Here is a 16,799-nt window from a genome sequence, read left to right as displayed (position 1 = left end):
ACCAGGTTGACTACCCATGATTTAATCAGACTAGTGCCATTATCCTTGTCATGTGAGTATAAGAGTGACATTAAAAGAAAAGGAACGGTTAGTTCAAGTGATAAAATAAATATTAAACTTAGAACCATGTCCTTGGACAATATGGCAACCACAGGGGTCCGACAGATCAGTTAACTCTGACGTGACTTGTGCGGCAGAAGGTAAGTCAGCGATCAGCCGACTCCCGACTGTGGGAAGTGCAGAGACCCTGGAAGGTGATATTCGGCACGTGTGCCTGCTGGTTGGTGCCACTGTGGTTTGCTTCTACCCCTCCATAAGTAAACAGGGGCCGACTGTGTGTGGATGCTGTGGGTGGCCCGGGTTGGATCTCTGAGAGTGTTTGATGGCAGCTGGTGTCTCCGTGGGGTTCTCGCTACCCGAGGCTGCGTGTGGGAGCTGTGTGTGGTTGGACTCACCCACTTGAACTGGGTTCCAGGTAAGTGAGCCTTGGAAGTAGGACGGCGTTTACCGAGTCGGGGTGTCCTCTTAATTATGATCATCCTTTCAGCATTGCGCGATGCGAGTTGTGGTGCTGTTGTTGCTGTGAGCTGTCTAGAGGAGTCCATGGTTGCCCGTCTCTGTGCCTGTTCGGCGAGTTTTGCCCAGAGTTGTTCCCAAAAGCGGTCAAATGCCTCTGCTATGCGGTCCTCGCGGGGGAATGGGGTGCCAGAGATTGGGTCTCCATCTGGTGGCCATCTTTGCAGCAAGCATGCGGGTCTGTAGATGCTTGGTGCCATCCATCACCCTTCACTGGGGTGTTCGTAGGCGGTTGCTTCGTGGGTACCGGGATAGTCCCCACCGGCCCATAGGGGGGAAGCGCGGCCAAGATTGTTGTCAATTTGTAAATAAGGCGGGAGATCGGCCGTGTCCTCCGCCTTAGGATAGCGAGCAGGCCGCAATAAGTGCCAGGACACCCAAAACTCTCAGTAGAGTCCTATAATTCTGTCCAGGTGGTGCCCAGTCTCTCTCTGGGATTCAGGGATCAGATTCAGCTGGTGAGTTATAAAATTTAGCAAGTTGTTGGCCAATTTCTCGGTATTTGCCGAGGAGCTCTTTCAGCGTGCGTCCTGCTCGCTCGATAGTCAGGCCCTGGCCCCATGTATTCTTAAATTACTATGTGTGTCAAAAAAAAAAATACCAATTATTTTTTCATTTTTTTTCATTTTGGGGGTCAAAGTTAGAAAAGGTGTGTTTAAAAAAACAAATTCATCATATTTTATAAAAAAAAGTGTTTATAGTAAATTATAATATGATGAAAATAATGATCTCTTTAGAAAGACCATTTAATGGCGATGATCAACTGTATATAATATGTGTGGGTACAGTAAATGAGTAAGAGGAAAATTACAGCTAAACACAAACACCACAGAAATATAAAAACAACCCTGGTCCTTAATGGTAATAAAATTGAAAAACGGTCTGGTCACTAAGGGGTTAATAGCGAAACGCTGCACATACAGAATCCAGTCACCATAACCACTTTAAATCACTGAAGATTCCATGGTGTTTGGAGTTACCCTTTAAAAAAATTTTTTGTGACAATCCTGGTATAGGTAAACACAAATAATTCTCTTCTTTCGCTATAAGGGTTAAAATTCCCGTTCATAACTGTTCTACATCCACTAACAGCTAGCAAAACCACTTTTTAATTGTCAGATTAAACAAATGTTATAATGAACTGAATCTGAGATATGTTTACTGCATTTGTGGTTTTTAGTTCATCAATCCCATAGTTATTGTGTCAGTAACACTGTTCACAATGCCATAAATGGTGTAGGTAGGGGGCTGTGTTTGTTTGCATGTTTTTTGTTTTGGGGGGGGGGGGTAGTTGTCTTATCAGTCTGGGGAATAGTTGTAAGTTATTAAAAATTTGTAAATCAACTTACCTCATGAATGCAGGAAGCTACTAAGAAGATGTTATAATTGGTTGTTGGTATCACATGCTCTTTGCTGCCTTTTCTAGGAATATTGTTTAATACCATTTTTTTTTTTTTTTTGTGGGCACTCCACTGTAAAACAAAACTAAAATTTGTCAAGTATAATATATCTATGGAGAATTTTCAGACCATATAGGTGTAGCGAGGGTCGTCAGGATCTCCAAACAAAAACATGTTGCCCTCGTTGGCGAAAATATCTGCATCCAACTTTAGTCATTTGGTCACCTGGTCAATTATCAATTTAAAAAAAAAATCTAAATAAGGAGAAGAATTTCTCCATTGCTCTTGAATAGTGAATGTAAAGAGCCAGCCACTGTGAGAAGAAGGAATACATTTGACAATGTCATGTCCAGGTCTAATGCCATCCAAAGGGTAAATTACAATTCCTTGTGCTGGGAACTGGGTATTGAGATGCAGCCCATAGATTTTAAACAGACCCAACGTAACGCCATTACAAAATCAATGTAGGTTTAACCTGAAACTTTTTCGAAATTGATACCTATTTACAAGCACTGGTCCACTGAACTTCCCCGCCCACCACCCCAAAAGAACATCAAACAAAGTTATGGTAGAGTAGCATTGGATAGAGTACTGAAAGGATCCCATCCGCCTAGAAGAAAGCTGTGTACTCCAGCGTTGTTCTTGTTTTAATTTGAAAGGCGGTATCCAGGGTGGGAATATACCACTTCGATGTGAGCAAGTCCCATCTCACCTCATCAGATCTCTCTCCCCTTGTCTTGTGCCTATCCTAACACACATCTTTAACTGCTCTCTCTCTTCTGGCACTGTTCCTGCTGACCTTAAACATGCCACTGTAATACCTATCCTGAAAAAACCATCTCTTGACCCGTCCTCCCCCTCGAACTATCGTCCCATATCCCTGCTCCCTTACTCATCAAAGCTTTTGGAAAGACTTGTCTTTACCCGTGTGTCTCACTTCCTTAATTCCAACTCTCTCCTTGACCCTCTTCAGTCTGGCTTCCGCCCTCTCCACTCTACTGAGACCGCTCTTATCAAAGTGACTAATGACCTAATCTCCGCTAAATCCAAAGGTCACTACTCCATATTAATTCTCCTTGACCTCTCTGCTGCCTTTGACACAGTTGATCATTCTCTCCTCCTTCAAACTCTTCAATCACTCGGTCTCTGTGACTCTGTCCTCTCTTGGTTTTCCTCCTATCTCTCCCAACGCTCATTTAGTGTCTCCTTTTCCAAGGATACCTCCTCCCCTCGCCCTGTCTCGGTTGGAGTTCCCCAAGGCTCTGTCCTTGGTCCCCTTCTATTTTCTCTTTATACTGCCTCTCTTGGAAAACTTATTGCCTCTTTTGGATTCAACTACCACCTGTACGCTGATGACACTCAGATATACCTCTCCTCACCGGACCTCTCCCCGGCCGTCCTGCAACGTGTCACTGCTTGCCTCTCTTCCATCTCTGACTGGATGTCGTCACGCTTTCTCAAACTTAACCTCTCTAAAACTGAACTCCTTGTCTTTCCTCCTCCTAATACTGATCCTCCTCTCTCACTCTCCCTTCAAGTCAGTGATATCCACATAAGTCCATCCCTACAAGCGCGCTGTCTTGGCGTCATACTTGACTCTGGTCTCACCTTTGAGTCTCACATCCAGTTTGTTGCCAAGTCCTGTAGGTTCCAACTCAAAAACATAGCCCGCATCCGCCCCTTTCTTACGCAAGATGCTACCAAGGAGCTTGTCCATGCTCTAGTAATTTCCCGCATGGATTACTGTAACCCTCTCCTGATTGGTCTCCCCAAAAGCCGTACTGCCCCGCTACAGTCTGTAATGAATGCTGCAGCTAGACTGATTTTCCTATCCAGTCGGTCCTCTCACACCTCGCCCCTCTGCCAGTCCTTACATTGGCTCCCTGTATCCTATAGGAGTCAATTCAAAGTGCTAACCCATACATTTAAAGCACTGAACAATTCCAGCCCCTCTTATATCTCTTCACTGATCCAGAGGTATGCCCCTCCTCGTACCCTCCGCTCTGCCCGCGACCACCTCCTGACCGCTGCTCGCACCCGTACGGCCAACTCACGCTTGCAGGACTTCTCACGGGCGGCTCCTCTCCTATGGAATAACTTGCCTACTGCCATCAGACTCTCCCCTAGTCTTCAATCATTTAAGAAGGGCCTTAAATCCCATCTCTTCAGGAAAGCGTATGGCCTCCCAGAGTAATCTCTCCCTTACATACCTGTCCCTATGGGATAGTGCTTTGCTCTCTCCTCCAGCTCTGCTTCACTCCTACTTGATATTTCCTATCCTAATGTTTCTAATACCCCACCTCCTATAGACTGTAAGCTCATTTGAGCAGGGTCCTCTTCAACCTATTATTCCTGTAAGTTTTCTTGTAATTGTCTTATTTATTGTTACATCCCCCCCCTCTCAAAATATTGTAAAGCGCTACGGAATCTGTTGGCGCTATATAAATGGCAATAATAATAATAATAATAATAATTGTTTTGACCAAGATTTCCTTGTTGGTTAAAGGGACAATCCAGGCACCCAGACCACTTCTGCCCATTGGAGTGGTCTGGGTGCCAACTCTCACTACCCTTAACCCTGCAACTGTAATTATTGCAGTTTTTTATAAACTGAAATAATTACCTTGCAGGGTTAACTCCACCTCTAGTGGTTGTCTACTAGACAGCCACTAGAGGGCACTTCCTGCTCTATAGCAGAGCGTCGCTGGACGTCCTCACGCTGTGTGAGGACCTCCAGCGTCGCTCAATTCCCCATAGGAAAGCATTGAAAAGCATTTTCAATGCTTTCCTATGAGGAGCTCTAATGCGCATGTGCGGCATTTCAGCGCATGCGCATTAGGTCTCCACAGCCGGTGGGCGGGATCAGTCTCGCCCACCGGCCGACGTAAAGACTGGGAGGAGCGGCGGCGAGGAGAAACCACCGCTGAGGGACATCGGCGGAGTCTCAGGTAAGTGACCTGAAGGGGTTTTCACCCCTTCAGCAACCGGGGATCGGGGGTGGGAGAGAGAGGGGACCTGCAGTGCCAGGAAAACTGATTGGCACTGGAGTTTCCCCTTTAACCCCTTAAGGACACATGACATGTGTGACATGTCATTATTCCCTTTTATTCCAGAGGTTTGGTCCTTAAGGGGTTAAGGTATAAGCCAATCCATGATAAAAAGGAAAAAGGAGTTTTTGTTTAAGAATAAATTGAATGGTGTAGCACCCGGCTGATTTCAGACCAGAAGAATGGTCTTGCGGCCCACCGCTGCTATGATCATGGAGAAACGTCTGTTAGGTATGGGGTTGCTAGGGATGGGTCCCAACAATTGGAAACTAGGATTTAATGGCAAGGGCGTCGTATTGCGCAACCTCCCTTTAGAAGCCCCACATTAGGGGGTACTCCCACAGACAGTGATACAGGTCCACATTACATAGTTACATTGGTGTGGGTGGGCACTCTTTTAAATGTAATGTCACTGCCACCTTATTTTCCTGCTCTGAATGATTTTTTGGTATACTGGTAATACGGTTTATTTAAGACTTTAATGTAAATCTATGCAATTAATCCCACTGCATGGTATTTGAAGACTTTACTATTTGTATTTAAAGGGACACTATAGTCCCCAAACTATCCTTCGCTTAATGAAGCAATTTAAGTGCCTCTTAAGTCTCACTGCTTAATTCTCTCCTATTTAAGAGTTAAGTCCATTGGGTTTCTGTTCATGCAACCCTAGCCACACCTCCCCTGACTGTGACTGACGCAACATGCATGAAAACAATATGGTTTCAATTTCAGTTAGTAACTTTAACCCCTTAAGGACACATGACGTGCCTGACACGTCATGATTCCCTTTTATTCCAGAAGTTTGGTCCTTAAGGGGTTAAAAGGTTTTATCTCCTCTTTAGGTTTAACTTTAATCACACGCAGAGGCTCCTGCAGGGTCTAGCAAGCTATTAACAAAGCAGGAGATAAGAAATTCAAAATTAAACCTAATTTACAGTAAAGGAAGTGTACACATTAGATGACTCTTTACAGAAAGTGTTTAGGAAGGCTGTGTAAGCCATATCCAGGGAGGTGTGACTAGGGCTGCAAAAGCAAAGTGACATAACTAAATTACAGGGAATTGAGCAGTAAGACTGCAGAATCATGATCTATACCCTAAAACTGCTTCATTAAGCTAAAGTTGTTTTGGTGACTAGTGTCACTTTAATTATACACACACTTACACTCATAAAGCACTTTAGGTCTGGAGCCTGTCACCTTTGTGACAGTTTATAAAAGTGCTGATTTCAATGGAAAAAAAGCATTTTTTTTCTAATTAAGAACAGAAACACCAGTCTGCTGTCAATCAGAACGCCAGGGAGATTTTTCTTGATTTTCCATGGCTCTAACAGAAGGGGCAGGCACATAGTGCTAGTTGTTTTATCTCTATCTCTATGAGAGAGAGGAAAAATAGCTATAACAATGTGCCTGCCACTTCTGTTAGATCTGTGGAGCTAATGGGAACAAAAGAAAATTCTCCCTTCAATGAAAGAATGCATAAGTAAATGCATTCATGTTTCCATTGGGACATATCTACTAAATAGTGATCATGGGCAATTGAGTGCTTCAAGATTTTAAACTTACTCTCCATGCTCTCTAAGTGAAAATATGTCTTCATCTATGTTTTACACAGAGGCAAGGGGTTGGAGAACCCAGTGTCTACCATGCGGTGGTGGTCATATTCCTGGAGTTTTTCGCCTGGGGTCTGCTGACAACACCTATGCTAACGGTATGGAAAGTTTTTCAGTTACCTCGCTGTAGTCTTTACAATTTTCGGTTGTCTTTTTAAACTAGCGGTTTTCAATTCCCAGGTGTTGCACCAGACCTTTCCCCAGCACACCTTCCTAATGAATGGTTTGATCCATGGAGTTAAGGTGAGCAAAGCTTCTATGCAACAGCCATGGATATGTTATGTCTCTAAACTCTGTGTTTGAGGTGGTAGTCTAGTTGCCTAACTTGTTTCACCTCTTGTTTATCAGGGTCTCCTTTCCTTTCTGAGTGCTCCTCTTATTGGTGCACTATCAGATGTATGGGGAAGAAAGTCCTTCCTTCTACTCACTGTGTTTTTCACCTGTGCCCCAATCCCCCTGCTCAAGATCAGCCCATGGTAAGTACTGAAGTGGGTGGGGGAATCCACATTATTTTAAGGACTGAGACTAACTTCATAAAATTGCAGATCTGGTACAACTTTTGATTTGTGTAACGACTCTTTTGTGTAACATGTTTAATTTCACAAACTAGTAAATAAAAAGCCAGACTGTATTTTAAAGTCTCAAATGAATAATAATTCAAGACAAACATCTATACCCAATATAAGGGGGTACAAACAATAACATTTTGAGAATCCCATTAGTAGTGTATTTCTCTACGGTCTAAAGTAGCCCTAAAGATGTATTCTCTAAATTGTACTGAAACCAGATTAGGAAATGTAGTCATTTGTGTTATTGCTTTTGACTATTTTACAGGTGGTACTTTGCTGTTATCTCCATGTCGGGTGTCTTTGCTGTCACCTTCTCTGTGATCTTTGCTTATGTGGCTGACATTACCCAAGAGCATGAGCGAAGCACAGCATATGGCTTGGTGAGACCTACATATTCTGAATGGATCACTTTTTATATAAAGTGTGTGTGTGTGTGTGTGTGTGTGTGTATATATATATATATATATGTATATGTATATATATATATATATATATATATATATATATATATGCGTAAACTTCTTATATTTTTATATATGTGTATATATGTATGTGTGCCTTGGTTTTACCAAAGCATGAGGAGATGGTGAAAGCATCCCCTTGTGTTTTAGTGAAACAAAGGCATGTGCTGATAAAAATTTACATGGCTAAAAGTAAGGTACATCTGGGTGAACACAACAATAATTATTAACAATATTATGGCCTCAGAACCAGGGAATCTGCAGCCTTCTGCATGTTGGACTACTCTGATATTCCATTAAACTGTGTGCCTTTAAAGGATTACTAAAGGCACCCAGACCACTTCATCTCAATTAAGTAGTCTGGGTGCAGTGGCCCTGTTGTTTTTAGACTTTCAGTGTAGGATGGTGACATTTTGTCTACATTGTAAACATTGACAATGTTTACATCGAGTTAAATACACATCTAGTGGCAACCTTCTACCTCCAGAACAGAGTCAAAATCTGATATTCAATCAAATGTTGCTTACAGCATTATTTTATTGGAGGAGCACGACGTTCTGCCACACGTGTGACGTGTATCTCATATCCAATGCTTCTATTGGGGGTGGACGGTAGTCATGTTGATTGAAGGGAATAGATAAAAAAAAAATGTATATATTTTCGCAACTATAGGTTCCCTTTAATTCTAAATGGCAGGAGATAATTATTTACTTATTTATCTGCATTAAAGTGCATATGTTTAATATAATATATTATTTGGTAACTTAGAGTGTTTTGTCTTTTCCCATATTTATTTATTTTTTATCAAAGAAAGGTATTCATTGAGTGTTACAGACATGTTCTATAGACATATGTCTGTGTATGAAAACCGCTGGATATTACCGATTACAAATGTGGGGGTAATACAGTTTGGAAGTATATAGTGAGCTGTAAAAGAATTTGCAAGAAGTTAATTTTTAAGTATTATGATTCTTTAATTATGTGTTTTGACAGAATATGTGTCTGTTTAGGGACGACTCACATAACCTACATCACTTGACAATAATTTGTAATCTTATCTTTACATATCCCCTGTATTTATGAAATGTAAAAGACCAATGAGATGAAATGCAGAAATTCATCAAGAAATCAGGCACCTCCATCTTGGATCCCTGTCAACCATTACTGTAAAATAGAGCATTTGCACCTACCAGGCTGGACCTAAATTTTGATGCCATTTGTTGCATCTTTTGTATACATTTAAAAGAAAACATCTCATTAAAAAATATAATTTATTGTTGATTTGTATGATTTTTGATGCTTCAATCAGTTGGAGTAATTTCTAGAGAAGTCAGTGTTCCCCTTAACAAAGCAGTTTTGGTGTATAGATCATGCCTCTGAAGTCTCACTGCTCAATTCTAAGCCATTTATGTGAGAGTCCCCAGGTTGTCCACTTTTGCAAATTATATTCACTTATGGAGTATTTTCAATATGTCCGCTACTTAACAGCCACAAAATGCATCATAGACCATCTTCAATTTGTAATAAAAAAAAAGTTTATGAAATCAACTCTGTATTTCACAAAACGGGACAAGGGTATACGTGTAGTGTCCTTCGATACTCAGAAGATATAGCTGAGAACAATTTAGTTATCTCTATTATAGTAGCACATATTACGTTTACAAAATTGCAATATGCATGTAAAAATGCAAACCTAAATTAATACTGTAAACTTTTAAATAAATTTGTGCTAAATTGGCCGTATGAGGTTTAAATAAAAACATGTATTGCTGACACTAAAGTTGTAAAAGTGCTATTTAGGTGGCCTTGTTAAAAAGGTGAGCTTACTCACCTTATTTGTATCGGTTGACACAACTGTACCCTCTCTGCATCCTTGGCAGACATCAGATTTGGTGATCTCAGCCAATCCAATGCTTTCCAGAGCATTTAACCCCTAAATGGCAGATAATTGAGCACTAAAACTGCATCTTTAGCCTAAGGTGTTTTTTTTTGTTTTTTGTGTGTGTTTTATTTGAGTTTGTACATACATCATACATCTTTTTCATTATATGAGAAAAGTAATATAGGTATAAAGATATCAACAATATGGAGTATGGAGCATCAAGATATCAGAGGCAAACAAAACAGATTATGCAGAGAATAGCACGAGAGAACAATAACACTTCCCATCTTGGGCTGTAGATTGGGGGAGGTGGAAGTGTGACAACAGTACAGCGTGCCAGGCATACGCCTAGTAATTTTTGCTTCTGGTCAGAGATCACTGCCACTAGGCAGCCCCCCCACCATGTGGCTGGACAGTTGACTTTTCTCTTGGGTGGGTTTTCAGTAGGTGGCATTCCCATCAAACCCAACTTCTTTAGTAACGACTATGGGTTGCTAGAGGAAGTCAGTGTACATGTCTTACCTCCCTGGGGGTCTATTAGAGAGCCCTCCACTCCCCATCTGTATTTGACCGACTGGTCCCTCCGCTTCCTGGCGATCAGGGCCAGCATTCTCCTCTCCGTCAAGTCCGAGAAAGGTAGGTCACGGTGTATGGGCACTGAGCAGTCTTTTATAGGACACCTTCCCAAGTATTCTGGATCAGTTCAAGATTGTGGCTTTCACCGCTACATCTCTTGTGACTGCAATGGCGTCTCTTGGGTCCTCAGGTGGCACTGTAGCGGATTTGCTGACCTGGAAAGCTGACACAATCTGTAAAGGGTCATTGCTCCCTTTGCTTCCCATCGAGGCAATCCGTGGAGGCGGATATTTCATAGAAACATAGAATGTGACAGGAGATAAGAAAAATTCTGCCAACCTAGTCTGTCCAATTTTCCAGATGCTTTCATTATTCCCTGGCCTTATCTTATAGCTAGGATAGCCTTATGCCTATCCCAAGCGTGCTTTAACCCCTTCGCTGTGTTAACCTCTACCACTTCAGCTGGAAGGCTGAAGTGGTAGAGGTTAACACACTACCACTGTACTATACAACCATGCATCCACTACCCTCTCAGTAAAGTAATACTTCCCGATATACTTTTTAAACCTTTTTAAACCCCTCTAATTCAAGACTGTCCTCTTGTTGTGTTTTTTCTTCTTTTAAATATAGTCTTCTCCTTTACTGTGTTGATTCTCTGTTTGTATTTAAATGTTTCTATCATGACCCCCCCCTTGTCTCACCTTTCCTCCAAGCTATACATGTTAAGTTCCTTTAACCTTTCCTTGTAAGTTTTATCCTGCAATCCATGAACCAGTTTAGTAGCCCTTCTCTGAACTCTCTCTAAGGTATCAATATCCTTCTGAAGATATGGTCTCCAGTACTGCGTACAATACTCCAAGTGAGGTCTCACCAGTGTTCTGTACAATGACATGAGCACTTCCCTCTTTCTACTGCTAATACCGCTCCCCATACAACCAAGCATTTTGCTAGCATTTCCTGCTGCCCTATTACATTGTCTGCCTACCTTTAAATCATCTGAAATAATTACCCCTAAATCCCTTTCCTCAGATGTTGAGGTAAGGACTCTATCAAATGTTCTGTACTCTTACCTTGGCTTTTAACGTCCATGATGAATTATCTTGCACTTATCCACATTCAATGTCAGCTGTCACAGCGCTGACCATTTTTCTAGTTTACCTAAATCATTTGCAATGATTTATCCCTTCTGGAACATCAACTCTGTTACATAACTTAGTATCATTAGCAAAAATACATACCTTACCATCAAGACCTTCTGCAATATCACTAATAAAAATATGGGTCCAAGTACAGATCCCTGAGGTACCCCACTGGTAAGAAGGCCATGCTTTGAATATACTCCATTGACTACAATCCTCTGTTACCTTTTACTCAGCCACTGCCTTACTCACTGGTGTATCTTCAGCAAGGCAAACAAGGCACTCGCCTTGGGCGGCACATTCCAAGGGGGGGCGGTAAAAAACGGGGGTGACAAGCTGTCATCCTCACTATGGTAATTTTTATTTTTGTTCCCAAGCTAATTTTGAAAAAGGGAAAGTGTGTGAGACTGGGAGAAATTGCAGCAAGATAAGCTGTGTCTCTCTCCTAGAAGGCACCAGTCAGTCAGCATTATAAGCAGGGCTGCCATCAGAAATTCTGGGGCCCCTGACAAAGCACAAGGTCTGGGCCCCCCCGACCCCTCCCTCCTGGGCCCGCCCACGCCCTACCTAGTCCGCTGACAATGATGCGGGACTGAATGTGGTGTGTATAGTGGAAGTGAATTAGAATGTGTGTAATGGATGTAGTGTTTGTGTGTATTAGATACTGTTTGTGCAGTGAATGCAGAGTGTGTTAGTGTAGCGGATGCAGTGTGTATAGTGAACGCAGAGTGTGTTTGAGTAGTGGATGTAGGGTGTGTACAGTGATGTAGTGTGTGTTTGTGTAGTGGATGTAGTGTTTGTATGTACTCGATGAAATGTGTTTAGTGGATGCAGTGTCTGTAGTTGATGTAGTGTGTGTATTAGACGCAGTGTCTGTGTATAGTGAATGCAGAGTTTCAATTTGTGGTGGATGTAGTGTGTGTACTGTGAATACAGGATGTTTGTGTAGTGGATGCTGTGTGTACAGTTAATGCAGAGTGTGTGTCAGTATAGTGAATCCAGAGTGTGTGCATAGTTTAGTGAATGCAGAGTGTGTGTTAGTGTGTAATGAATGCAGTGTGTGTTAGTGTGTAGTAAATGCAGAGTGTGTCAGTGTAATGAATGTAGTGTGTGTGTTAGTGTAGTGAATGCAGAGTGTGTGTTAATGTGTAGTGAATGCAGAGTGTGTGTTAATGTGTAGTGAATGCAGAGTGTGTGTTAATGTGTAGTGAATGCAGAGTGTGTGTTAATGTGTAGTGAATGCAGAGTGTGTGTTAATGTGTAGTGAATGCAGAGTGTGTGTTAATGTGTAGTGAATGCAGAGTGTGTGTTAATGTGTAGTGAATGCAGAGTGTGTGTTAATGTGTAGTGAATGCAGAGTGTGTGTTAATGTGTAGTGAATGCAGAGGGTGTGTTAATGTGTAGTGAATGCAGAGGGTGTGTTAATGTGTAGTGAATGCAGAGGGTGTGTTAATGTGTAGTGAATGCAGAGGGTGTGTTAATGTGTAGTGAATGCAGAGGGTGTGTTAATGTGTAGTGAATGCAGAGGGTGTGTTAATGTGTAGTGAATGCAGAGGGTGTGTTAATGTGTAGTGAATGCAGAGGGTGTGTTAATGTGTAGTGAATGCAGAGGGTGTGTTAATGTGTAGTGAATGCAGAGGGTGTGTTAATGTGTAGTGAATGCAGAGGGTGTGTTAATGTGTAGTGAATGCAGAGGGTGTGTTAATGTGTAGTGAATGCAGAGGGTGTGTTAATGTGTAGTGAATGCAGAGGGTGTGTTAATGTGTAGTGAATGCAGAGGGTGTGTTAATGTGTAGTGAATGCAGAGGGTGTGTTAATGTGTAGTGAATGCAGAGGGTGTGTTAGTGTGTAGCGGATGCAGAGGGTGTGTTAGTGTGTAGCGGATGCAGAGAGTGTTTGAGTAGTGGATGTAGTGTTTGTATGTACTAGATGAAATGTGTTTAGTGGATGCAATGTGTTTAGTGGATGTAATGTGTTTAGTGGATGTAGTGTGTGTATTAGACACAGTGTCTGTGTATAGTGAATGCAGAATGTTTCAATTTGTGGTGGATGTAGTGTGTGTACTGTGAATACAGGATGTTTGTGTAGTGGATGCTGTGTGTACAGTTGATGCAGAGTGTATGTTAGTGTAGTGAATCCAGAGTGTGTGTCAGTATAGTGATTGCAGAGTGTGTGTCAGTATAGTGATTGCAGAGTGTGTGTCAGTATAGTGATTGCAGAGTGTGTGCATAGTTTAGTGATTGCAGAGTGTGTGTTAGTGTGTAATAAATGCAGAGTGTGTGTTAGTGTGTAATAAATGCAGAGTGTGTGTTAGTGTGTAATAAATGCAGAGTGTGTGTTAGTGTGTAATAAATGCAGAGTGTGTGTTAGTGTGTAATAAATGCAGAGTGTGTGTTAGTGTGTAATAAATGCAGAGTGTGTGTTAGTGTGTAATAAATGCAGAGTGTGTGTTGGTGTGTAATAAATGCAGAGTGTGTGTTGGTGTGTAATAAATGCAGAGTGTGTGTTGGTGTGTAATAAATGCAGAGTGTGTGTTGGTGTGTAATAAATGCAGAGTGTGTGTTAGTGTGTAATAAATGCAGAGTGTGTGTTAGTGTGTAATAAATGCAGAGTGTGTGTTAGTGTGTAATAAATGCAGTGTGTGTTAGTGTGTAATAAATGCAGTGTGTGTTAGTGTGTAATAAATGCAGTGTGTGTTAGTGTGTAATAAATGCAGAGTGTGTGTTGGTGTGTAATAAATGCAGAGTGTGTGTTGGTGTGTAATAAATGCAGAGTGTGTGTTGGTGTGTAATAAATGCAGAGTGTGTGTTGGTGTGTAATAAATGCAGAGTGTGTGTTGGTGTGTAATAAATGCAGAGTGTGTGTTGGTGTGTAATAAATGCAGAGTGTGTGTTGGTGTGTAATAAATGCAGAGTGTGTGTTGGTGTGTAATAAATGCAGAGTGTGTGTTAGTGTGTAATAAATGCAGAGTGTGTGTTAGTGTGTAATAAATGCAGAGTGTGTGTTAGTGTGTAATAAATGCAGAGTGTGTGTTAGTGTGTAATAAATGCAGAGTGTGTGTTAGTGTGTAATAAATGCAGAGTGTGTGTTAGTGTGTAATAAATGCAGAGTGTGTGTTAGTGTGTAATAAATGCAGAGTGTGTGTTAGTGTGTAATAAATGCAGAGTGTGTGTTAGTGTGTAATAAATGCAGAGTGTGTGTTAGTGTGTAATAAATGCAGAGTGTGTGTTAGTGTGTAATAAATGCAGAGTGTGTTAGTGTGTAGCGAATGCAGTGTGTGTTAGTGTGTAGCGAATGGAGAGTGTGTGTTAGTGTGTAGCGGATGCAGAGTGTGTGTTAGTGTGTAGCGGATGCAGAGTGTGTGTTAGTGTGTAGCGGATGCAGAGAGTGTGTTAGTGTGTAGCGGATGCAGAGAGTGTGTTAGTGTGTAGCGGATGCAGAGAGTGTGTTAGTGTGTAGCGGATGCAGAGAGTGTGTTAGTGTGTAGCGGATGCAGAGAGTGTGTTAGTGTGTAGCGGATGCAGAGAGTGTGTTAGTGTGTAGCGGATGCAGAGAGTGTGTTAGTGTGTAGCGGATGCAGAGAGTGTGTTAGTGTGTAGCGGATGCAGAGAGTGTGTTAGTGTGTAGCGGATGCAGAGAGTGTGTTAGTGTGTAGCGGATGCAGAGAGTGTGTTAGTGTGTAGCGGATGCAGAGAGTGTGTTAGTGTGTAGCGGATGCAGAGAGTGTGTTAGTGTGTAGCGGATGCAGAGAGTGTGTTAGTGTGTAGCGGATGCAGAGAGTGTGTTAGTGTGTAGCGGATGCAGAGAGTGTGTTAGTGTGTAGCGGATGCAGAGTGCGTATTGTATTAGAGTATGCACTGTGTGTTGTATTAGAGTATGCACTGTGTGTTGTATTAGTGTATGCACTGTGTGTTGTATTGGTGTATGCACTGTGTGTTGTATTGGTGTATGCACTGTGTGTTGTATTGGTGTGTGTGTTGTGTCAGTGTATGCATTGTGTGTTGTGTCAGTGTATGCAGAGTGTGTGTGTGTGTGTGTGTGTGTGTTGTGGCAGTGTGTGTAGTGTGTGTGTGTGTTGTGTCAGTGTATGTAGTGTGTGTGTGTAAATGCCCAATGAGGAGGGGGAGGGGGAGGGGGGGCAATTAACATTATTTTAAAAAAAAAATGTAATTTAATTAATTCAATTGTTTCTCCCCCCTCCCTGCTTACCTGTGTCTAGGGAGGGGAAAGATTCCATCCCCGGTGGCATGGTGGGGCCCCCCGGCTCCCTGTTACCGCAGAGGGGGCCCAGGCAGCACACAGCTTCTCCTCTTCTCTCCTCCAATAACTCTCGCGAGACCCGCGGAGCGTTGCCATGGCAACCGGGTCTCGCGATCGCGACAGTTATTAGCAGGGAGGAGAAGAGAAGAGGCTGTGTGCTGCCTGGGCCCCCTCTGCGGTAACAGGAAGCTGGGGGGCCCGCGGCTTCACACATAGCGATATTCGCTATCTATGTGTGCAGGGAGGGAAAGTGGGGCCCAGGACTGCCAGAGCAGTCCGGGCCGCCGGGCCCGTGACAACTGTCACGGTTGTCACCCCCTGATGGCGGCCCTGATTATAAGCACTCCAGTAACTGCTGCACACCCCTCCAGATTATCAGCTAATGGAGCCTTCCAGCCCCCTCTCCCGACATTAACTTGACAGCTGACACTCCCCCTGACAGACCATGCGGTAGCTCTCTATTGCAGCCTCTGCTCCTCCTCCTCTTGCTTCCTAAGCAATGTGTTGGGAAGGCAGGATCATCTCTCTATCTTCAGGTCTTCAGTTTCATCTGACACACCTTTCATTAATAGGTGAGCAGAATTAAAATGGCTGGTGCTGCATGTAACATATTGTCCCAGTGCTGCCCTGACTGTAGGGATCCTTAAACTGCACAAAATGTCAGTTTTAACATATATATATATTTGTTAGTTCTCCATCCTCTTCCATTCTATTATTCTGTTTATTTGCTCTTTTTAAATGTCATTTATTTCTCCATTTTTTTATTTAAGTGGTTTGATTTGTGTTTCACTGTATGTTTCTAGGATGTTTCATTTTTTTTTTTGTTCCAATTATTTTTGTCATTTAATTACATGGGAGTTGTTTTGTTAAAATGAGAAGTATGGAGTAAAAGTTTACACTGCAATAGAGCAGCCAGGTCCAACAAAAAGGTGGGAGACTTTTATCTATGTGGCCGTTTTCTATAAATAAAAGGCTCATATATATATATATATATATATATATATATATATATATATAATACACACACACACACACACAGCGTGAATGTCATACTCCTACCTATACACACACAATATATGGCTCCCTCAATGAGTAAAATGCCCCTATTTTATATACATGCAGTCTATATGGCTCCCTCAATATGTAAAAGGCCCCTATCTATATACATAGTCTGTATGGCTGTGTATAATGTCACACTCCTACCTATACACAGAATTTATGGCTCTCTCAATAAGTAAAATTCCCCTATTTATATATATGCAGTCTATATGGCGTTCTC

At 42.1% G+C, this 16,799-nt stretch overlaps 1 protein-coding gene across 1 annotated transcript in view; it reads left to right on the top strand.

The window, feature by feature from the left end:
* The window catches only part of LOC134611540 (hippocampus abundant transcript 1 protein-like), a 92,560-nt gene that overhangs the window by 31,067 nt on the left and 44,694 nt on the right, over positions 1–16,799 (top strand). The window contains exons 2-5 of the mRNA XM_063455502.1: positions 6,636–6,731; positions 6,814–6,876; positions 6,982–7,109; positions 7,468–7,582. Of these exons, the coding sequence (XP_063311572.1) occupies positions 6,636–6,731; positions 6,814–6,876; positions 6,982–7,109; positions 7,468–7,582 (402 nt within the window). The remainder of the gene's footprint in view (positions 1–6,635; positions 6,732–6,813; positions 6,877–6,981; positions 7,110–7,467; positions 7,583–16,799) is intronic.

Source organism: Pelobates fuscus, chromosome 5 (assembly GCF_036172605.1).
Source record: "Pelobates fuscus isolate aPelFus1 chromosome 5, aPelFus1.pri, whole genome shotgun sequence".
Classification (NCBI taxonomy): Eukaryota; Metazoa; Chordata; class Amphibia; order Anura; family Pelobatidae; genus Pelobates; species Pelobates fuscus.
Note: the sequence above shows the minus strand (reverse complement) of the source record. Positions and strands in the feature narration are given on the sequence as shown.